This window comes from Podarcis tiliguerta, assembly GCF_965153285.1.
Source record: "Podarcis tiliguerta genome assembly, chromosome: 2".
In the NCBI taxonomy this organism is placed as follows: domain Eukaryota; kingdom Metazoa; phylum Chordata; class Lepidosauria; order Squamata; family Lacertidae; genus Podarcis; species Podarcis tiliguerta.
The window spans coordinates 17,996,115-18,020,024 of NC_139535.1; the positions used below are offsets into that span (position 1 = coordinate 17,996,115).

General features: G+C 48.4%; 2 protein-coding genes across 3 annotated transcripts in view; both read left to right on the top strand.

Moving 5' to 3' along the window:
• Window positions 1-8,299, top strand: part of LOC310670490 (E3 ubiquitin-protein ligase TRIM7-like) — a 329,122-nt gene extending 320,823 nt beyond the window's left edge. Inside the window, exon 8 of the transcript XR_014507580.1 lies at window positions 8,235-8,299. The gene's annotated coding sequence lies outside the window, so the exon portion shown is untranslated. The remainder of the gene's footprint in view (window positions 1-8,234) is intronic.
• On the top strand, window positions 1,775-23,012 carry ZNF692 (zinc finger protein 692). Of its 2 annotated transcripts, none has more exons than XM_083425620.1 (11): window positions 1,775-2,117; window positions 4,733-4,939; window positions 5,937-5,968; window positions 7,657-8,175; window positions 10,546-10,597; window positions 11,705-11,839; window positions 13,830-13,892; window positions 15,226-15,304; window positions 17,392-17,506; window positions 18,871-18,970; window positions 19,786-23,012. In XM_083425620.1, the coding sequence occupies exons 2-11, from the start codon at window positions 4,749-4,751 to the stop codon at window positions 20,102-20,104; spliced, it is 1,605 nt and encodes a 534-aa protein (XP_083281746.1). In that variant the 5' UTR covers window positions 1,775-2,117; window positions 4,733-4,748; the 3' UTR covers window positions 20,105-23,012. The 2 variants fall into 2 exon arrangements, with proteins under 2 accessions (XP_083281746.1, XP_083281745.1); XM_083425619.1 differs by lacking the exon at window positions 1,775-2,117 and adding an exon at window positions 2,824-3,032 and having other exon boundaries at window positions 4,737-4,939.
• Window positions 23,013-23,910: the final 898 nt, after the last annotated feature.

Here is a 23,910-nt window from a genome sequence, read left to right on the forward strand (position 1 = left end):
CTTAGTTTAGTCAGGATGGTGATCAACACAGTGCTCCTGTGAGATGTTGTTTTCTTTAAAGTGAAGTATTTCTCGGTATCTTTAGGGTAGCATCAGGACTTTTCATCAGGTGGGTTTTTGTCTTGCTTTGTAAGGCTGGCCCATTCGTCTCTTCTTCTCCCCCGTGGATCTCACTTGCGCCAGCCAAAGGAGACTGGGACAAACGTCGTCCTATCGGCGCCGTGTCACTTTGCGGACGGATTTCACCAACTCCGCAGCTTGATTCTTGCGCAGCACACCTTTCAGTGCTTTGTGTAGTTCCCGCAAGCCGATGGTGGAGGTCCTCTGGGCTTTCTTGCTGTTCTTGGCGTGGTTAGTCATATTGTTATAGAACCTCCTTATGAAGGTGATCATCTTCCCTTTGGCCCTGGTTGAGATGGGCACCCTGTCGCGGTGCAGCTGACTCAACACTTTAGAGATGAACTCATCGCAGGGATGCTTCACATCCTGCTTTACAGGTGCCGTCACCTGGTCTACCACCTTCTGCCGCCCCTGCTTCAGATTTGGCTTCCTCTGCTTTGGCAGGAGCTTCTTATGTGCGGCTTTCCGAATCGTCTGTTTCGTTCTCTTGGGAAGGCGGGTCCTCCTCCTCGTTGTTCTGTAAGCAGCAGCCATTGTTCTAATTGTCTCCTTTGGTTCTAGTTTCCACCTCAGGATGCTACCATTGCTCTGAGCTTGGCTGTCATATGCTGGCTGGTGCTCAACTGAGGGGCCTGCTCTTATCCTATTGAGTAGACAATGTGCTGCCTGGGCATCCAATCAGACTCTGGCACATCATAATGGGCATCTCTGATCCTCATCTCTCCTGTATGCCAGCAGGGGAGATTGTGACTCCCCATGGGCTCACTGCTCAAGTGGGTAGGATTGAAACCAAATTTAAGCAGGTGCTGCTGGGCCCCTAACATCTCCATCTGCTGCACCAGTCAGTTGAGCTGTGGGGCAGCAGGGCACCACAAAACACCCCTCTGTGGCTGCTGCACTGCTGTACAAATCACCCGGTTGGTGGGGTAGTGTGGCACCAGAAAACACGTCTCTTTAGGTCACGTTGATCTATTAGAAAGTAATAAAAATCCAGTGGCGCACCAGATGCTCCGTTCCTACAGTGACTGAACTGGTTGTGCTCCCCTAGATCTGCCTTTGCTGTAGAGATTGATATGGAAGAGACCCGTTTTGTTGCAGCTGGGCAGATGAAGGGGTCCGGTTGTGCTGCTACAGATGCACACGGCATTTCTCTCTGCGCTTCTTCCAGCGGTCATTCCTCCCCTGGCCACTGCTGTGCCTACACAACCTGACTGCTTGTCTGCAGGCTCTGCGGTCATCTGCAAGGGATTCCCACACGGCCGGGTTGAAGCTGTCAGCCTTTATGTCACATTGGCAGACATTTTTTTTTGTAACACGCATTTAAGCCACAATAAATTACCTTTCTTGGAAATTTGGGAGTTCACAAAATTATGTCTATTATTTGTTTCATTAATGGTTGTCACTTTCCAGAAGGCATCCTGAAGCAATCTATTATTTAAAAAATAGAGAATTTTGTGTGTTTGTGTACACCATTAAAAAACCAACAATTACAACACATACATAAAATCGATTCAAATCCAATGCCAACGGCAGGGACCGGACTTGGAGGATAAAAACAAAGATTGTGAAGTTAAAACCAGTTAAAAAAGTTTTAAAAAGACACTCGGTTGCCCACATTCAACGTCGCTCTACCTCAAGCCAAGCGACTAATTGCCGAGTGAACTACAATTCCCATGAACCACCGGGGACCCAGCGGCGAGGCCACGTGACCAGGCGCGCGAGGGCAAGGGGGCTTCTCGGCCCCGCCCCCTCCCGTCCTCCTCCTCAGCTGCCATATTTCGCCGCTCTTCCTCTCGCGTGTCAGCGAAGAGTGAGGGGCGGAGGAGGAGCATTCGCCGCTCTTAAAGGGGCCACGGTGCCTGGCGGTGGGCCCCCTTCCCCGTCCCCTGTCTCCATAGGGAGTCCTCAACTGAACAGCGCTGCCCGCACCAACGCGGGGAGATGGAGTGGACGGCGGCGAGAGAGCTGGCGCTCCGGAGCGAAGCCTGAGCGAGACGGTTGGTGGAGGAAGGAGGGGCGCGCGGGTAACGGAGGGAAAGCGGCGCTCCTCTCCCCCTCCCCCGGCCGCTGCGCGCTGGCCTCTGATTGGCCGCGGCCCGAGAGGGGCTTGGCAGCCGTTGGCTTGAGGGAGAGGGAGGGGCGGGACTGTCGATTCGAGGGGGAGGAGAGGCAGCGTTGGCGGAGCACGAGAACGGCACGAGTTGGGGGGCGCTGGGCAGGTTCCCCCATTCACACACACACACCCGGTCAATGCATCTCTGCGCTGTGTGGGCCAAAAGACCAGACACGTTGTAACACCCAGAAGACTAAAGGGGGAGGACTCTGCAGGGGGTTCGACTAGATGACTCGGGGGGTCCCTTCCAATCTATCACCCTTCGATTCTGATCTTTATTATTCCAAGGGGGAGATAGTCAGTTTCTTTCATCAAGAAAAGTACTCTTCTTTTTTCCTGTAACATTAAACCTCAAAATAATCCATTTGTGCTTTTGCTGTTTTTTGCTTCCTTTTTCTGTTCTGTTCTTCTTCTTTTCCCCTCCCTTAAGACAAGAAAAGGCCATTCATTTCTGTACAGTAAGGATGGGCAGACAGCAGGATTTACTTCATTTATTTTTTTGTACTGGGAACCCAATGGTGCAAAATACTGATCCACAAGGCAGAGCTGTAGCTACCGGTTGGGGGTGGGTGGTCTAGCCAGGTTTTTTGCCCCTGGTGAAGCCTCCAGAGGGGCAACATTGAGGTTCCCAGCCTGTGTGTGTGTGTGTACACAAATGTGCATGCCAAACTGGGTCTTTGCCCTGGGTGAAATCAGGCCTAGTTTCACCCCTGCCACAAGGAACAGGCACCCAAATGGTGCAAAATATTGGACTGGACGAGGAGCCAGTTGCAAAACGACAGTCCAGAGGACGAGCCAAGTTACCCGTTGCTCACACACCAAGCCTTAGACTGGGTTGACAAGTATAAAAGTACAAATCTCTTTCTGAGTTGTGGCAGTTCAGAGATTCCGAAGAAACCACCACCTTCTTGCAGTTGCCATTGTTAAACAGGTGGAGGAAGTCTTGCAAGTCTTTCACAAAGCACCAAGAGGTCGCCCAGTAGATTCTGACCCACCTGCTGCTTCATAAGACAGAGAAGTGGCATAGTCAAATTCCAGTATGACGGGTAGTGCATCATTCCAGTAATAATAGGGAGAGGGGGAATGTCAGGGAGTTTAGGATGCAATATCTAGTAGCAGACATGTGCATGGCAAAAGGCATGGATAGGCAAACTAAGTTCTGGGGGCCGGATCCAGCCTAGTCGCCTTCTAAATCCAGCCTGTAGACGGTCTGGGAATCAGCATGTTTTTACATGAGTAGTATGTGTCCTTTTAAAATGCATCTTTGGGTTATTTGTGGGGCATAGGAATTTGTTCATTTTTATTTTTTCCAAAATATAGTCCAGCCCCCCCCCCACAAGGTCTGAGGGACAGTGGACTGGCCCCCCTGCTGAAAAAGTTTGCTGACCCCTGGTAAAAGGGGCATGGTTTCCTGGGAGTGTACACAAGGGAGCTTGAGTCATATGTAACCTCTGAAAGGTAGAGTTGTGGCACTTTAGAGACTGTCAGCGCAAGGACAGGTCTCTGCATCCTGATGAGCTCTGAAAGCAGCTTACCCAAAATACCTTTACATTAAAATCACATCATCATTATAATTATTATTATTTTAAATTTTTATTGGCATTTTATTTACAACATAACATAAACACCCCACCCCACCCCCCAATACACAAATCTAAAATCACATTATGAAAGTGTCCAAAAGAGAATGTGGCTTCAGGAACATGCAAGGATATTTCCTGCCTTCTCCCCCAGCTGAAAAACCCTTTGGTGTTCCCTTTGGCGACCCCTTTGCAGGCAGCAGTGCCTTCTGAGGAAGACCCTTAGGCGAGGGAGTGGGGTGGACCAGCAGGGTTTGCTCAGCCATTGATGAGGAAACGTGTGTCCAAGATCAAGGGAAGTAATAGTGCCACTGTATTCTGCTCTGGTCAGACCTCACCTGGAGTACTGTGTCCAGTTCTGGGCACCACAGTTCAAGAAGGACACTGACAAACTGAAACGTGTCCAGAGGAGGGCAACCAAAATGGTCAAAAGCCTGGAAACAATGCCTTATGAGGAACGGCTAAGGGAGCTGGGCATGTTTAGCCTGGAGAAGAGGAGGTTAAGGGGTGATATGATAGCCATGTTCAAATATATAAAAGGATGTCACATAGAGGAGGGAGAAAGGTTGTTTTCTGCTGCTCCAGAGAAGCGGACACGGAGCAATGGATCCAAACTACAAGAAAGAAGATTCCACCTCAACATTAGGAAGAACTTCCTGACAGTAAGAGCTGTTCGACAGTGGAATTTGCTGCCAAGGAGTGTGGTGGAGTCTCCTTCTTTGGAGGTCTTTAAGCAGAGGCTTGACAACCATATGTCAGGAGTGCTCAGATGGTGTTTCCTGCTTGGCAGGGGGTTGGACTCGATGGCCCTTGTGGTCTCTTCCAACTCTATGATTCTATGATTCTATGTGTCCCTCTTGCTTGCGTGGCTCGGTTGGGAGTTCCTCGTGGATCACAACTCCCATTGCCTTTTTTCCAGCGAGGCGACTTGGGAGATGATGGACCACGGGCGCCAGGGCCGCCAGCGGGCCTCCGAAACGATTCGCAAGCAGAAGCGCAAGGAGCTGGACGCGCGGCGCAGCAAGTGCCGCATCCGGATCGGCAGCCACCTGGAGCAGTGGTGTCAGCTGAAGGAGCAGCTGGGCTTCTCTTTGCACTCCCAGCTGGCCAAGTACCTGCTGGACAGGTGAGGAAGCTGCTTCAGGGAGAACTGGACTCCCACCTGCCTCTTCCTTGGCCTGTTTTGCCTGTCTGTCAAGTGCTAGATTTGCATGTGCTGAAGTAACTGGGTATGTGCAGGTGAGACGTGGCAAGTCTGACAAAAAGCCAGGCAGGTTCGTGGGAGATGGAGATGGTTGGTTTTAAGCAAACTGCTGTGTCTCGCTTTTCGCTTGTCTCCCCCACCCTCCCTTGCAATACACAGATAATATGGACCTACTGAATTTTTTGCTCTATAAGACGCACCAGACCATAAGACGCACCTAGTTTTTGGAGGAGGAAAACAAGAAAAAAATATTCTGAATCCCAGAAGCCAGAACAGCAAGAGGGATCACTGCGCAGCAAAAGCAGCGATCCCTCTTTCTGTTCTGGCTTCTGGGATAGCTGCGCAGCCTGCATTCACTCCATAAGACACACACACACATTTCCCCTTACTTTTTAGGAGGGAAAAAAGTGAGTCTTATAGAGCAAAAAATACGGTCATTTTCCTGGATGTTACAGGGATTACCAAGGCCTGGTTTAAAGGTAATGCCTTTGATATACAAAAATACTTACCTGTGAAGGGATCCAGGCACAATGTTCTGTTCCAGTGGTCTTGCCGGTAGCTATCAGAGTTTGATAGCGCATTCATACGGTGCATGCAACCTCACATAGGGAAGTCAATTTACATATCTGATGTTGCATTTAAATTTGGCCTGAGATAAAATCCCTGAAGCAACGATAGTGGCCCGATGACCCTTGGGATGTTGTCAAGAGTCCAACTCCCATCATTCCTGAACACTGGCCATGTTGACTTATGGGACTCCCAGCAACATCTGGAGGGCCATAGGTTCCTCAGCCCTGCTCTAGCAAATGCTCCTCTTCTTATTTCATCAGTAATATTGAGGAAAGCAGTTGCTGCGAATCAAGTGCCGACCCCTGTATTTTGCCTGCTCACCTTCCTGCCTCTTCTCTTTCTCATTCAGGTACAGTTCACAAGGCTCACTTCCAAAAACAGGTAAGAATCCTTGCAGGTTCTCTGTAGAAAAGGCATTTTATTAGTATTAATTAAAGTGATCTCACAGTAGTCTGGCAGATAAGTGCAATGTGTTTGGGTGGGGTTTTTTAACCGCATAGCCTGTTTGCCCACTTGGACAAATGTTTCACATGGTAATTGGGGGGGAGGGGCTTACCTGAATCACTGGAGATCGTAGCAGGACAGGCTTTCTCAAAAGCTCCAACAATCTGTGCAAATGTTTACAGTATCCCCGTTAAAAGGGGAAGGAGTCTGATTCCAGCCAGCCCAAGACTCACACTGTAATTTGTCATGGACATGCAATAGACGCGTATTTCTTTAAAACGTGTGTCGACAGGCTCTTTAAAAAAAAAGAAAGAGCAAGTTTTAGTTTGGGGGGCCTGTGATACTTCTCTGAAACTAAAGCAAGCCTCAACTTTGGGAGTAGCGGCCCTAAAGTTTCCAAAAGATGGTGAAAATCAGCTCTATTACTACTGGTTTGGGCCAAGATGGCAGATTTTTTTCTCTTTCTACAGATGTAAAAACTTTTTACCGCCATTTACTATTGTGGTTAATTAATGGTCACTGTTATTTTGCCTACCTCTAAGGTTTAATGTACTTACTGCAGGGCATTTCATGTCCATCCGATCTCAATCTTTTACATTTTTACCCTCTATACTGCAAGTATATGTAATACAGGTAACTCAACTGATTATTCCCATCATATGTAAAATCCCGCACATAGAAAACTAGCCCATTGGAGACGGTAACAGGCTAGAGCTTTTTCTGGAGGCGTAGATCAGCCCCGTAATAATTGTTAATAAAAATGTAGTATAGCATGTAAGCTCACTGCTGCGCTGTGTCAACCTTTGAGTTCATTCAACAGTTACATAGATCAGGTTAGTCTCACACAAAATCTGCAAATTAGCAGAGGAAATAACTTCTGTTTCCCTTTCGACATGACATTTGGGTGCTGGATGTGGCTGAACGAAAGACTTAACTTGGATTATGAAGTTTGCGTATATTGTTTCAGTTGACCTCTTTTTTTTTTTGCAGGGTGAGGGAGGAACGAGTAAGTGACTTAGCAGCATCCAATAGGCATGCTTTACTTTTTTTAAGCTCAGCTGTGGTGCACTTCTATCCCTGAAACACCCCAATGTCAAGCATTCTCACCACAGAAGCAAAACCCTGCACTTAGGACTAGAATGTAGGGAGGTGGACTCATTGCATGCATGTGTGTGTAGGGGAGCGTTATAGGTAAAGGTAAAGAGACCCCTGACCATTAGGTCCAGTCGTGCCCGACTCTGGGGTTCCAGCGCTCATCTCGCTTTATTGGCCGAGGGAGCCAGCGTACAGCTTCCGGGTCATGTGGCCAGCATGACTAAGCCGCTTCTGTCGAACCAGAGCAGCGCACGGAAACGCCGTTTACCTTCCCGCCCAAGCGGTACCTATTTATCTACTTGCACTTTGACGTGTTTTCGAACTGCTAGGTTGGCAGGAGCAGGGACCGAGCAACGGGAGCTCATCCCGTCGTGAGGATTCGAACTGCCGACCTTCTGATCAGCAAGCCCTAGGCTCTGTGGTTTAACCCACAGCGCCACCTGCGTCCCACAGGGGAGAGTTATACATGGGGATATTGGGTCCCTTGTAGCAAGCCTGTGTCATGCTGGTTTCCCCTTTCTTCTTCCCAGGACAGGACAGCTCCAAAGTTGTTTCCGAGTCTCTTCCTCCTGACGCTCTGCAGCACCTCGTCGTCCTTTCTCACAATCACAGCCAGGAATGTGGCTTCATCCCCAATGTGAAGCCCTCGTTGCTGGACCAGAAAGAAGTCCCAAGCAGCATGGTATGGGAGTGCCTAGCCGGTCACACCTTCTCTTGGAGCCCCGCCACCTCGCAGATGTGCCCCCCGTCCCCCTCCAAGGCAGCCTCCAGGTGTCCAGAGGAGAAAGTCGTGCGTTCCAAGCCCAGCCCCCCGCCCTCCCGCATCATCCGGCGCCGGCGTTCCCTCCGCAGGGCGGCAGCAGCCCACGCCTTCTCCTTAGCGCTTGCTTCGAACTCACCAAGCCCAGTGGACGAGGCAGAGCCACCTTCCAAAGAGGATGGGGAGGGCGGTGCAGACGGAGAGAGATCGGCATGCCTCTCTCCTGGCAGCGGACTGGTCCTTGGCGAGGAGGCGGGATTGCTGAGCGACCAGAACCCCGATGAGACAGGTGAGGGGGGCTGGCTGCTTGTAGGAGGCTGGAGGGAAGTCCTTGAACTTGAGAGCCAGTGTGGTGTAGTGGTTAAGAGTGGTGGACTCGTGATCTGGTGAACCGGGTTCTCTTCCCCACTCCTCCACATGCAGCTGCTGAGTGGCCTTGGGCTAGTCCAGGGGTCAGCATATTTTTTCAGCAGGGGGCTGGTCCATCGTCCCTCACACCTTGTGGGGGGCTGGACTATATTGGGGGGGGGGGAATGAATGAATTCCTATGCCCCACAAATAAGCCAGAGATGCATTTTAAATAAAAGCACACATTAAACTCATGTAAAAACACCAGGCAGGCCCCACAAATAACCCAGAGATGCATTTTAAATAAAAGGACACATTCTACTCATGTAAAAACACGCTGATTCCCGGACCGTCCGTGGGCCGGATTGAGAAGGCGATTGGGCCGCATCCGGCCCCCGGGCCTTAGGTTGCCTACCCATGGGCTAGTCATACTTCTCTGAAGTCTCTCAGCCTCACTCACCTCACAGAGTGTTTGTTGCAGGGGAGGAAGGGAAAGAAGATTGTTAGCCGTTTTGAGACTCCTTAAGGGGAGTGAAAGGCGGGATATCAAATTCAAACCCTTCTTCTTCTTGGATGGTTAGGGACCGAAGAGGTCCCGCTTGGGTTAGAGGCTATAGGAGGGCGTTGTGTTGGAGTGTGAGATGCAATTGTTGGGTGCACCTGAAAGTAAAAGCAGCCTGGACAGGGCTGGCCCAGTAAGTGAAGTACCGTACTTTTCCGTGTATAACACGCCCCCGGGTATAAGACGTCCCCTATTTTTGGGGGCTCCAATTTAAGAAAATGACCCAGAGTTGTGGAGCTTTTTGGGGGGAGGCTGGCCCAAAATTGTGGAGCTTTTTTGAGGAGCGAATTGACAGAGATTGACAATCGCTCGCATCTGCAACAAGCCTCTGCCAGAAACAGCAAGCAAACTTGCCGCAGCAGTAGCCAATCCACAACAGCCATTGACCCAGCAACCAATAACACACCCATTTAACACAGCAGGAGCCGATACAAAGAACCCCTTGCCGCAGCCACCAATCACACACAAAATCGCCAATGACAAACTGCAGCTCGCTGCTGCAACCAATCACCCATGTAGAAGAAGCCCCCAGTTTTAAAACCTTATTTTAGAGTTTAAAAAAAGCTCATCTTATACACGGAAAAGTACAGTAATAAATTCAGCTCGCTTAATAAGCCAGCACCATTACGTTACAAATTGTGGAATATGGTCTGCAAAGCATGCCTTTCACATCCTTTTGGTTACCGAGAAATTTAATAAATTTCCTCCAATACTGTCAAATAATCAGAAACCACAGAGAATCTGAATGAATTTCTAGTTCATTTTTTTGTTCTTCCTTCTCTATGTATTTAGATTATCATCCTGCAGGTAGGATTCTGTCATTGATAACTTTGTTATATGCCCCTTGGGGGCTATTTGGGGAGGGGGGGCATGCTTAAGGAATTATTATCATTACCAAGCATGCCACAGGTTTTTAAAGCAAAACAAAGAGAAATGTAGCATCTCATTTTATTCAAAAGACACATACTAGAAAGGATCTGTTAATCAGCAATGTAGGTTTTGATAACATGTCTATGTAATTTATGTATATTCTTTTCTAAATGGTAATTGCTTGGATTAATTGTAATTTAGTTGGAGTAACAAAGGCGATGGTGGTTAGAAAACATATTGTACCTTATTGACACAAAAACGCAAATTGCTGGTATTAAAGAGGGGGGTTTCTTTATGGGAAAAACATCTGCCTATGTAATAGCAGAAAGACTCCTTTATTCACAAAGAACATACAGTCGTACCTCGGACGTTGAACGGAATCCGTTCCGCAAGTCCGTTCGACTTCCAAAACATTCAGAAACCGAGGTGTGGCTTCCGATTAGCTGCAGGAAGCTCCTGTAGCCAATCAGAAGCCGTGTCGGACGTTTGGGTTCCAAAGGACGTTTGAAACCAGAACAGTCACTTCCGGGTTTGCGGCATTCGGGAGCCAAAGACATTCATCAGCCAAGGTACGACTGTAATTATGAACTGTCCCTGGTTTAGACTGTGGTTTCAGTGGGGTCTTTTATATCATCTTCATTGTTCCTCGCGGACTGGACACCCCCTCATTTCCCAGGTTACAAAGCATGCAGTTCTGCCGATTTCACTGCACAAGGCCGCAGTCTCAATCCCTAGCATCCCCAGCTAGGCAGGGACAAATCCACTGCCCCCAACCATAGAGAGCTAGAGGACCTAGATGGAGCATTGGCCGGGCTGAGTGTCAGGCAGCATTCTGTGGTTGTGTCACCCAGTTCTGACTGTGAATGTTTCCTCTTGCAGCGACTCCCTCTGAAGAGATTCCAGCTGCCACAGAAGTCACAGAACCTGAAAGGTCAGTTTCCATGCTGCCTGGCTGCCTAGATACAAGAGGCAGTTTACGACTTTAAAATAATAAAGCAAACAAATGGTGCAAAACGCAGACCAGCAGAGTTTCTGCAGGCTGACCGACGGACTTCTCAGGAGCACATGGCATCAGCTCCCTGGCCTGGCTTCTTCACTTCTGCCTTCTCTCAGGGCACCCTTGAGTGAGAATGTCAATGTGGATCTCCACTTGCCCCTTTTCTTGTGGGACATGCAACTTTCCTCAGATGACTGAGCTCGGGAAGAATTGGGCTTTCCTGTTTCACAGCAGAGGCTGGCTACAAGGGTCGGCTAAATAGTGATTGTGGCGTTCACAAAATTGCTAGGCTCCCCAGTCACCCATTGGTGATATGTATACCTGGTATGTTAATGAACCATATATCTGTTGATACATTTTTAAAAAGCATTTTTTGTTGTTTGCATAGGGTCTGTTGGTTTCTGCTCTAGGTAATGGAGTTTAAAAAGGTAAAGGGACCCCTGACCATTAGGTCCAGTCGTGACCGACTCTGGGGTTGCGGCGCTCATCTCGCTTTATTGGCCGAGGGAGCCGGCATACAGCTTCCGGGTCATGTGGCCAGCATGACTAAGCCGCTTCTGGCGAACCAGAGCAGCGCACAGAAACGCCGTTTACCTTCCCGCCAGAGCGGTACCTATGTATCTACTTGCACTTTGACGTGCTTTCGAACTGCTAGGTTGGCAGGAGCAGGGACTGAGCAACAGGAGCTCACCCCGTCATGGGGATTTGAACCGCCAACCTTCTGATTGGCAAGTCCTAGGCTCTGTGGTTTAACCCACAGCGCCACCCGCATCCCTGTAATGGAGTTTAGGGACCTTCAAAAGCCTTGTCTCCAAGGCAATTTGAAGTTGCCCACCTCCACAGCAACCTTGATAACACATTCATGGGAAAAGGCTGTGCAGGCATCTCTCAGTAAGCTTGGCAATTATGGGAAACTATCCTGCCTTTGATGTCAGGAAGGGCTGAGCTGTATGAACCGATACCCCTTTCTACGTTGAAGGATCTTTGAGCCCTGCGCCCTCTCACTTAGTTTTTATTTTAATTATTTTGTATTCTCTGCAGCACTTTGCCTCTACCAGAGGAGACGCCAGAGTCTGTGCCTGACCAACCAGAGCAGGAAGATGACGAAAGAGAGGAAGACAACCTGGTATATACAGATGACCTGCAAGATGAGAATTATCAGCCTTCCCTGGACAGGTAAATAGGTTTTGCGGGGCATTGCCACCAGTTAAGGACTGTGCAAGCATTTCTAGTTTAACGCTGCTGTTCTTATTATTACAACTTTTCTATATAATAATAATAATTTATTATTTATACCCTGCTCATCTGGCTGGGCTTCCCCAGCCACTCTGGGCAGCTTCCAACAAAATATTAAAATACTGTAATACATCAAACATTAAAAGTTTCCCTAAACAGGGCTGCCTTCAGATGTCTTCTAAAAGTCTGGTAATTGTTCTCTTTGACATCTGGTGGGAGGGCGTTCCATAGGGCAGGCGCCACTACCGAGAAGGCCCTCTGCCTGGTTCCCTGTAACTTGGCTTCTCACAGTGCGGGAACCGCCAGAAGGCCCTCAGCGCTGGACCTCAGTGTCTGGGCAGAACGATGGAGGTGGAGACACTCCTTTAGGTATACTGGACCGAGGCCATTTAGGGCTTTAAAGGTCAGCACCAACACTTTGAATTGTGCTCGGAAACGTACTGGGAGCCAATGTAGGTCTTTCAAGATGGTCTATCCCATCTTTCCTCCAAGGAGCTCAAAGCAACTTCCATGGTCCTCCCCACTTTCCATTTTAAAACTCACAACAACCATGTGAGGTACATTAAGCTGAGCGTCTGTGAAGTGGCCAGTTGAGCTGGGATTTGCACTCTGGTCTGCCGGGTCCTAGTCTAACACTGTTAAACTCCACAGCTGATTAGCTCTTGTGGGGTTCCACCCATCCTTTAGAGTCCAGTAGCTTTGCAGTAGTGTTGCATCCTGTCAAGTTAGTTTGGTTCCTGGGTGGCCAGAGCAGCTGTTCAGGGCTCAAGTACTTAGCAGACAAGCTTTTGCCCCTTCAGGGTCGGACTTAGGTTTGATGAGGCCCTAAGCTATTGAAAGTAACTGAGCCCTTTATATGTCCAGCTGTCCTTTGTCAACAACAAATTGTCGCTGTTTTTTGTGTTGAATACAGTGGTACCTCAGGTTAAGTACTTAATTCGTTTCGGAGGTCCGTTCTTAACCTGAAACTGTTCTTAACCTGAAGCACCACTTTAGCTAATGGGGCCTCCTGCTGCCGCCATGCCGCCGGAGCATGATTTCTGTTCTCATCCTGAAGCAATGCTCTTAACCCGAGGTACTATTTCTGGGTTAGTGGAGTCTGTAACCTGAAGTGTATGTAACCTGAAGCGTATGTAACCCGAGGTACCACTGTACAGTGGTGCCCCGCAAGACGAATGCCTCGCAAGACGGAAAACCCGCAAAACGAAAGGGTTTTCCGTTTGCAGAGGCGCTTCGCAAGACGAATTTCCCTATGGGATTGCTTCGCAATACGAAAATTGACGAAAATTTTTCGCTCCAAAACCCCTTTTTCTGAAGCGCTAAGCTGCTAAAAGCATTTTAGCAGCAAAACCGCTAATCCCTTAAGCCTTAAAAAGCCGTTTTTAGCCCTTAAACTGTCAATAGCGCTAATAGTGCTAATCCGCTAATGGGCTTGCTTCGCAAGACGAAAAAACCGCAAGACGAAAAGACTCGCGGAACGGATTCTTTTCGTCTTGCGAGGCACCACTGTATATGCTATAGGGTAATTTATGGGCCTAATAGGGATCTAAAGCCATTTGCCCATGTTGCCATGCAACCAGTCCGTGCAGAATGTAGGCAACCTATATATAGAAATGAGCAAACCAGTGATATTTTAGGGAGCAGGCTAGCAGGCGGGGCCCATTACTTACATCATAGGAGCCTACACAACAACACAAAACACTGTTGCTCTGTGTAGGTTTTATTTAATTTGTTTTTTATTTTATATTTTGGAAATGTACGTCCAGGTGTTTTTTTCCTTTTAATTTTTTTGGGGGGCCCCCAAGAGAGTTGGGCCCTAAGAAGAAGAAGAGTTTGGATTTGATACTCCTTCTGGGGAAGGGTCCTTTTTGATTTTACACAAAAGACCCTTTCGTTGCTACACTGACCAAGCTTATTTCTTCCTGTACAGTTGCAAGAAGCGGGCACAGCCTGGTGATGAGGATGTGGCCCAGATTGGTCCAAAGAGAATCAGGTGGGTGCTGGTCCAATGGCTTTTTGAGCCCAAAGGGCATGCCGTTAACCTCCCCAGAAGTGGGCCATAGCGTAGGGCCTCTAATTCATAGTTAGATTAAGGCAGTCGTGCTAGACAAATGGAACGATCTATTGAGTCCCTATTATTTGTCCATGGTCAAATAGTCCATGAATCTGGTGATGCTTGAAGAATTGACCAGCTGTCAACTTTTAAAAGCACCTTTAAATACTGCCTTTTGTTTTTCAATAGGTGTCGGGGAACCTTCCAGAGTAGAAAGAGAGGCAGGAGCTCTAGAAGGGAGGAAGGGGAATTTCATTGCACCTACTAAATCTCACCCACAGTTCTTAAAAAAATCAGCCTACGTATAACAGCTGCTTAAATATAGTGATGCTGTTCTGAGAAAGTGGACGCTTTAAAAATACTTGGCCAAGTACAGTGGTACCTCGGGTTAAGAACTTAATTTGTTTCGGAGGTCCGTTCTTAACCTGAAATTGTTCTTAACTTGAAGCACCACTTTAGCTAACGGGGCCTCCTGCTGCTGCCGCACAATTTCTGTTCTCATCCAGAAACAAAGTTCTTAACCCGAGGTACTATTTCTGGGTTAGCGGTGTCTGTAACCTGAAGTGTCTGTAACCTGAAACGTCCGTAACCCAAGGTACCACTGTATTTGACATCTGACCGTATTGTTTTTGAGTAATCCAGTGCTCGACACTTGGCATAAGAACATAGGAAGCTGCCTTGTGCCGAATCAGACCATTTGTGCATCTAGCTTAGTACAGTGGTGCCTCGCAAGACGAAAAGAATCCGTTCCGTGAGTCTCTTCGTCTTGCGGTTTTTTTCGTCTTGCGAAGCAAGCCCATTAGCGGATTAGCGCTATTAGCGCTGTTAGCGGTTTAAGGGCTATTAGCAGCTATTAAGGGATTAGTGGCTATTAAAGGATTAGCGGCTATTAAGGGATTAGCGGCTATTAAGGGATTCGTGGACCAGCTGATAAGCGGCTTAGCTAACAGCTGTTAAGCGGCTTAGCTAACAGCTGTTAAGCGGCTTAGGGGCTGGGGGAAAAGGGGGAGAGGGGGAAAAACCCCGCAGAACTCGCAAGACATTTTCGTCTTGGGAAGCAAACCCATAGCAAATTCGTTTTGCGAAGCACCTCCAAAACGGAAAACCCTTTCGTCTAGCGGGTTTTCCGTCTTGCGAGGCATTCGTCTTGCGGGGCACCACTGTATTGTCTACACTGACTGACAGCAGCTTTTCAGGGTTTAAGAACAGGGAACCTGGTGATGCCAGGGATTGAACCTGAGTTTCCTCTTCTTTCCTCTGCCTTTCTTCGCAGGAAGGCAGCCAAGCGAGAGATCCTCCTCTGCGACTATGATGGCTGCGGGAAGATCTTCTCCAACCGCCAATATTTGAATGTAAGTGACGGATCAGTGGCAGGAAGCACTTCCCCAGGCACAAGGGCAGAGAGGGGACACGGAGCACTGGGAAATGGTCGAATCCTGAGGGAACGTGAATTGGTCAGCCAGGACTATTTGACTGCCACGGGAGGTGATAAGGTCTCCTTTGCAGGAGGCAGTTAAACAAAAAACAAGATATACATTTGCAGATTCCTGCACAGAGCAAGGGGTTGTATTAGATTACCTCCACGGTCCCTTGCAGCTCTAAAATTCTGTAATTTTAGGAAATCTGCTTCGGTGGGGAACATGCTCGATGACCACTCACATAGCAGCAGCAGAAAAGGCCGCCATATTGATAGCTGATCAGAGACAGGTTTAGTGCAGCCTACTCGCCCACCAGTTGAGGACTAAAAGTTAAAAAAAATATAAAGGACCCCTGGACAGTTAAGTCCCGTCAAAGGCGACTGGGGTTGCGGCGCTCATCTCGCTTTCAGGCCGAGGGAGCTGGCGTTTGTCCGCAGACAGCTTTCTGGGTCATGTGTCCAGCAGGACTAAACCGCTTCTGGTGCAACGGAACGCCACGACGGAAACCAGAGCACACGGAAATGCCATTTACCTTCCCGCCGGAGCGGTACCTATTTATCTACTTGCACTGGGGTGCTTTCGAACTGCTAGGTTGGCAGGAGCAGGGACTGAGCAATGAAAGCTCACCCCGTCACGGGGATTCAAACCACCGACCTTCTGATCAGCAAGCTCAAGAGACTCAGTGGTTTGGCCACAGCGTCACCCGCGTCCCTTTAGTTGAGGACCAGCATATTGTCCACATAAACTCTTAGGTTCTGAGCTACAAACCCAAAGGAGAGCCTGAGCAAGTGGTTTGAGGCAGGGAGGCCAAAGGAGGATGTCAAAAACGCCAGAATGACCAGTCTTAGCGTTTTATTAAACCAAGAAATCAACTTACAACACAGTGTGCAGAACCTCACTGCCTTTACAGTCATGGGACAGACGCCACCACAGTGAGAGGTCGCTAGGGCTTGTCTGCAAAGTGCTTATACGTTAAACGTATGTTGGCTTGGCCAGAACCTCCCATCGATCCACCTGACCCATGAGGGCATATAGGCGGCAACTGTCCGAGGCTTACAGATAGCTCCCCTCTCTAGGCTGGGAGCCCAGCATCCCAGAGCCCGCAGATAAGCATAGCATCAAAGCAAGCCAGGTACCACATCTCAAAACAAGTGAATATCAACATCTAGGTGCTCATTCTTGCACCAAATAATTGTAGGGTTATCTTGACGGTCAAGATGGCATTTGCAGAATTTCTGGAACATCTGACTTTTGCTTCAACACACTCTGTCCCTAGTTAAAAGGTAAAGGGACCCCTGACCATTGGGTCCAGTCGTGGCCAACTCTGGGGTCGCGGCGCTCATCTCGCTTTATTGGCCGAGGGAGCCAGCATACAGCTTCCGGGTCATGTGTCCAGCATGACTAAGCTGCTTCTGGCAAACCAGAGCAGCGCACAGAAATGCCATTTACCTTCCCGCCAGAGCGGTACCTATTTATCTACTTGCACTTTGACGTGCTTTTGAACTGCTAGGTTGGCAGGAGCAGGGACCGAGCAACGGGAGTTCACCCCGTTGCGGGGATTCAAACCGCCGACCTTCTGATCGTCAAGCCCTAGGCTCTGTGCTTTAACCCACAGCGCCACCCACGTCCCCTGTCCCTAGTTAACTGCAGAAAATTTCCATGGGAGCCCCACCCCTTCAAGGATTTCATGCCCCAGCAATATGGGCAGAAAGAACTGTAGAGGATCATTCATTGGGCATGGTCCTTCATGCCCTCCTCGTAGGGACATTAGATGCTGGAGGTGGTGGGCATGCAAAGCTCCCTGGGGCAGCATATCTACCACAGCAGAATCCCACCTTGCTTCATCAAAGCCATGTAAAGAGGCAGCGGACGGGCACATTTCTGAGACTGCAATTTGTCATGCCATTATGTGATGTATTTTATCTGTTCAGGAAGATTGCTTTGCTCTGTTTTTGTAAAGCAGTTTTGTTGCAGAAGGCTGAGTTTTTGTTCCACTTTGACCACTTTTTCTGCCCCCTCAGCACCACAAGAAATATCAGCATGTTCACCAAAAAACGTTCACCTGCTCTGACCCCAGCTGCGGCAAGTCCTTCAACTTCAAGAAGCACCTTAAGGAGCACGAGAAACTGCACAGCGGTGAGGATTCGTGTAGGATCCCACCTGGTTAGGATCCCTACCAGCCCAGCTCTGGAAGTGCTTTTAAATTGCCTTCGGTGAACGCTTTCCTGCCCCCTTAACCCATCCGGGAGCAGCTAGCCATAGATTGGTCCTGAACGGGTTCAAGTTCCTGCTCCCAGAAGGGAGCAAATTATGTAGAAGCACATACTATGGTGTCTAGAGGTATATATTTGGGCAGGCCCCACAGCTATTATTTGAGGTTGGTTTTCATTTCAGGGTATTGAGTTAGTCTTCAGACTTATCAAGAGGATTTAAGATTGGCAGTGTGAGACTCACAGAAACATGGCAGCATGGCATGCAAGATCAGAAAACATTGCCCAATGCACAATTATTCACTCCAAAGAAAGATGGTGTGAAATTATAGATAGATAGAGATATAAATAAGATAGTTTATCCTTCCAGATTCGAACTGTAAGTCCTTTGATAATCATAGGTAAAAGGTAAAGGGACCCCTGACCATTAGGTCCAGTCGTGACCGACTCTGGGGTTGCGGCGCTCATCTCGCTTTATTGGCCAAGGGAGCCGGCGTACAGCTTCCAGGTCATATGGTCAGCATGACTAAGCTGCTTCTAGCAAACCAGAGCAGCACATGGAAACACCGTTTACCTTCCCACCAGAGCGGTACTTATTTATCTACTTGCACTTTGACGTGCTTTCAAACTGCTAGGTTGGCAGGAGCAGGGACCGAGCAACGGGAGCTCACCCCCTCACGGGGATTTGAACCGCCGACCTTCTGATCGGCAAGTCCTAGGCTCTGTGGTTTAACCCACAGCGCCACCTGTGCCCCTCATTGATAACCATAGAGGTTTGCAAAATCTGCTTTTGTTGTCTTGCTAGATATAGATGTATCTTGAAAGATACTTAAAACATTTTCAGAGGTTTGTTCTCCATTGAACTGCTTTGATTTAGGATTTGGTGTGTGTATGAGAATTTATGTTATTTGGATCCTAACTCTCCTTCCATTAACGGAACTGTGTTCACATTCACAAAACAATGCTATCCTGCCTTTGTGTTCCTCCTGCGCTCCCCCCCCAACCCCCCCCCCCAAATCTGTTCTTGGGGTTTGGGGGATCCTTGGGATTGATGTGGGATATGGTGCCCAACAGATGAAGGGGAAAGTTGGCAGAAATCACCTCCTCCATTACATGAATTGGGGGGGGGGGTACTTAGGATGCCTGCCAATATGTGTAACAGGGTTTTGTATGTGTACACTGTAGTAGTTAAAAGATTAATATTTGGAAAACTATTAGACACTCGCTGCAATATAAGCTTGTTACCTTGGGCCCAAAATAGCCAGTGACCTACTTTTTCCTTCCCTGCAGATAAAAGGGACTACATCTGTGAGTTCTGCGCCCGCTCCTTCCGAACCAGCAGCAATTTGATCATCCACCGGCGAATCCACACTGGAGAAAAACCCTTACAGTAAGGACTGTTGTATTGTACTACTGATAATAAGAACATTTAGTAATGCTTTTTCTTCTTTGGCGATCACTCGTAGCCAAGTAAGATTGTCTTCCATAAGCACGGTTTTAACAGTGAGTCCGTAAGTGACTGTGGAGGCCAATTCTGGATCCACACGTCCTTCCGCAGTGGGGACATTGGTTTCCGGGTGGGAGTTTATCACGGTGTGGATTTGCCAAGCGTGCCTTCCTCTTAGCACATTTCTCCCTTTTATCTTGAGTTTGAGTGTCTTCAAAGTTCATGACACCTTTGGTAAAGGCTGTTCTCCAAGTAGAGTGCTCACAGGCAAGTGTTTCCCAGTTGTTGGTGTTTATACTACATATTTTTAAATATTTGCCTTGAGATATTTGCCTTTAAACTTCTTTTGTTGACCACCTGCATTACGCTTTCCATTTTTAAGTTCAGAATAGAGTAGTTGCTTTGGAAGGCGATAAATTCACCAGCAGCTCCCAGGGTAAAAAGCTTAAAGGGACTCCTGACCATTAGGTCCAGTCGTGACCGACTCTAGGGTTTCAGCGCTCATCTCGCTTTATTGGCCGAGGGAGCCGGGGTACAGCTTCCGGGTCATGTGGCCAGCATGACTAAGAGCTCCCAGGGTAGGCCACAGCATATTAAAATTCAATATTAAAAACAGCTAAAACAAGACATAGGAATATGGTGGGTCCTAAAAACACATATCCCCTAGTATATGGGGATGGAGCTGTCCAGTCACGAGTTCCCTGAACCCCCTCAGGCGGATGAGCATCACCACCCCTTTTCTTTTATATTTGATGCAGATGTGAGATTTGTGGGTTCACCTGCCGCCAGAAGGCCTCCCTCAACTGGCACATGAAGAAGCACGACGCGGACTCCTTCTACCAGTTCTCCTGCGACCTCTGCGGCAAGAAGTTTGAGAAGAAAGACAACGTCACCGCGCACAAGAGCAAGAGTCACCCCGAGGTGGCTGCCGGGCCTCCGCAGCCTGTGCAGGAACCCCCAGCTCTGAGCCACCCGCTTGCTCTGGAGCCCTTGGAAAACCCCGTCCAGAGCCAGCCTGGCAACCCACCGAGGAGGGCGGAGGAGTCCGCCCTCATCATCGCAGTCACTATCGAGTAATTGGGCCGGGCCAATTGAGAAGCAAAATGGCGGAGAGGATTCCTGGCAAATCCTGTCGGCGACAGAAATGGACTCCGGCGTTTGGTTCGCAGTCGCAGAAGGATGCAAGATGGAGACCTCAGAAAGGGGTCTGGAAAGCCTTGACCCCAGGAAGCAATGTCTTGCCAGCTGCATCCCTTCAGCGCAGCTGCTTTCGGACTCGGTATCAGCAACACAAACGGCCCAGGGCTCAGCCTTGCCTAGTGGCAGCATGATGAGGAGTACAGTACTAAGAAGGCCTTGAAAGTCTTAAGTTGGTGGTGATTCGATCCCAGACCCCAAGTATGGGAGGGACTAAGGAGGCCCGGGCAGCTGGTAGAGGAGGCGTAAACATACCTCTTCAACTCTCACCTCACATGGATAACAGCTCTGGATTTAGCACGTATGGATTAATGCCGATGGAAGACGTGCCGTGCCCTGTTGTTGTTCTTAGATCCTTTTCCTTTGGGAAGCTTAAAGGATGCCGCTGTCTCGCATGGCTACGGGATCAAGCCAAGGACCTGGAATATGCAAAGTGTAGCCTCCGCTACAGAACTGTGATCAGAACTGGAGATACACTCTGGAACCTGTATATGCAAGTCTTTGCTTATTTTACATGTTTTGCTGGCCTTGGAGGCGGAATGACATGTTACGCAGAGATGACAAAGACCTCCCAACCCCTGGCCACTGGAAATTGTTTACCTTGGCTTTAGAGATTCACCAGGCATTTCCCACAGACTCAAGCCTTAAAGGGGGCACGGCGGGTGGAGAGAAGCACATTTCTAGTTCTTATGGCTGCATAAAGAGAGGTTTTGGGGTGGGGAACGGGGGTTTTTTAATTCTCAGGAAACTAAATTCTGCAGCCAGTCCAACCCCCTGCATTTTTTCCTGTGCTTGCACATTGTTATTTAATACATCTCCCCTTCCTGCCTAGCTTACACAGATTTTACGTTTTTACGTGGGCCATTGAGAAACTTAGCTTTCACTCCTGGGCCTCCCGCAGCCAGTTAGACTTTTCAGCCATCCAGCTTGAGCCTGCAGTTTTGTACCTTATCATCTCAGTAGGTAGAGCGCAAGGCTCAGCATCGTGGGGTAGAGTCTCAAGTTGGGCAAAAGATTCCTGCATTGCAGGGGGTTGGACTAGATGACCCTCGTGGTCCCTTCCGACGCTACAATTCTATGATTCTATCTGGAGACGCCTTCCTGTAACTTAGGCAATAGTCAAGGAGAATAAGGAGTTGGCACAAGGCACTCTGCAGATCAAGACTCTTCATTCCTGGTGTACCTTGTTTAGGGTAGACTCGAACCTACATTCCTGCTTCTTTCGGATATTCCCGCCCTTCCGTCTGGGATGAAAGCCAGCAGCAGCAACAGACTGCATACTCCAAACTTTAGTATGTGTGAGCAGGTTCTCATGAGCCATTTCACGAGGCGATGACCCTAAGGCAGCTTTGCTCCCACTCTTTGGAAATTTTTGAATTTTTAAAAAGCCTTATAAGGCTCTGAACATGCCTCATCTGAAGACAAAGAATTCTTCTCCCTGTGAAGCAGCTGTGATAGGGTTCTTTTAGCTATAACTGGCGCTGTGGGTTAAACCACAGAGCCTAGGGCTTGCCGATCAGAAGGTCGGCGGTTCGAATCCCTGCAACGGGGTGAGCTCCCGTTGCTCGGTCCCTGCTCCTGCCAACCTAGCAGTTCAAAAGCACACCAGTGCAAGTAGATAAATAGGTACCGCTCTGGCAGGAAAGGAAACTGTGTTTCCGTGCACTGCTCTGGTTCGCTTAGTCATGTTGGCCACATGACCTGGAAGCTGTACACTGGCTCCCTCGCCCAATAAAGCAAGATGAGTGCCGCAACCCCAGAGTCATCCGCAACTGGACCTAAACGGTCAGGGGTCCCTTTACCTTTTACTACATGGAGATGCCAGAATTACCTGTCCTCGCTCAAGGGAGGCTATTGCATCTCTGCACTCGAGTTGGTTCTTTGGGCATCCATTCACAAAAAACCAAGTATATTTTAGCTCTCCTATTTTTGGGGAACACTAGTCCAGCCTGCAGAATCTGCAAAGCACATTATCTTTGGGTTTTCCCCCGTCACAGCTTATTGGAGTGTTCTGCAAAGGAGCACAGTAATTCCCATGTTGTTGGGGAACAGAGGACTGAAACAAAATGCCAAGCGCATCTCTGCCGAAGCGAACACAGAGTTTAATCCAAGAGTTTGTCTTCCCTACAGACTTAACCGTTTTAACAGTCGCGCACAGAGTGAACTCTGGAAACTTGTGCAAGCGCCACCCACCCTGGAATGGCATTCACAATGAAGAGTAAGACATTTCTAAATAACTGAGGGACAACGTCTCCTACAAAGGATTCTCAGCTACCCCACCAATAATATCTCATTGCACCATCCCATGTCTGAATCCTGGATTAGAATTAGTCCTACTTGTGACACTAAAACCTCAGTTTCATGACCCATATAAATTGCGCAAATGCTTTTATTTTGAATTTTTTATTCTGTTTCTGCTCATCAAGGGAAGCAGACAGGAACTATATAGAAATGGAAATCCTTTCCTCTGACAGCGGCTCTTTGAGACATAGTAACAGCCCTGAAGTTCAGCCCAGTGTCTTTTTCTCATGATGGACAGACACGGTTGTGAAGCCCACTTCACACTGGTGACTTGAGGGCATCCTGCCGTTCTTTGCAGAAACTGGTATTCCCAAGCATGGCACGTCCAGCCCTAGAGGGGAGCATAAAGCCATTATGACTAGTAGCCGTTGACAGCCTCCGTGAGTTTGTCTGTCTTCTTCAGATATTGCACAGAAACTAGGTATTTCATCCACGAGGAATAGTAAAATTGCATTACCTTTTGATATAAAGTTGAGGTTCTTACCAAGTTGGGTTTCTGTAGTTTTTCAACACTCGTTTAGAATTGCAACATATGAAACAGTCCTGATTCTTTTCCCCCCTGAATTCCTCACACTGGGTTTAGATTATTTCTCAGCAGTGAGTGTCATTGGGTGGTCCTGAGCCAGCCACCTCCTCCCTAGCTAAAGTGGGGTAACTCCTATATAGGCTTCCTCCAAATCCCTGGTTGAAGAATGCAGTCAGTAGGTGAATTTGTTTGAAATTTGAAGTCTATACGTCTCTTGTATCGACCAAATTGAAATCAAATATCAGCCCTTGACAACAACTACTACTATTATTATTATCATTATCATTATCATTATTACTACTATTATACCCCCGCCCATCTGGCTGGGTTTCCCCAGCCACTCTGGGCAGCTTCCAGCACATATAAAAACATAGTAAGTTGTCAAACATTAAAAACTTCCCAATACATGACTGCCTTCAAATGACTTCAGTTAAGCGACGAGGCATGAGTATCCTTGCTATTAACGCCTCTTAATTAAGAGTGTGATATATTGTCATCCCACTTATCATAATCCCACAATTTGAAAAGACAAAATTAGTCATGACTAATACTGAGTTTCAAGTGAATTTTGAAGCATGATTGACATGGATCTAAAGAACGTGAAAGTATCTAGTCCAGGAGTTGGCAAGGCTTACCTTGCCTGGGCCGGTTCACTGCCGCGGAGCCCCCTCTGTGGGCTGGATTGCTTCTGCATAGACGCGATTTCCGGCACCGTGAAGTCCCCGCACCATGCTGCGCCGGTTTAGCACCGTGCACGGAGACTCGCTGAGCAGGGGGCTCGGTTCAGGGGTGGCTCGTGGGCCAGTAAAACGACCCCCGTGGGCTGCTTGTGGCTCACAGGCCTTAGGTTGCCGACCCC

Bases quoted from the DNA above. Each gene is read 5' to 3' on its own strand.
- ZNF692 (XM_083425619.1), top strand. From the start codon at position 2,889: ATGTGCATGCCAAACTGGGTCTTTGCCCTGGGTGAAATCAGGCCTAGT. The intron at 3,033-4,736 runs GTTACCCGTTGC...TTTTCCAGCGAG, and splicing joins CAGTCCAGAGGACGAGCCAA to GCGACTTGGGAGATGATGGA. The intron at 5,969-7,656 runs GTAAGAATCCTT...TCTTCTTCCCAG, and splicing joins AGGCTCACTTCCAAAAACAG to GACAGGACAGCTCCAAAGTT.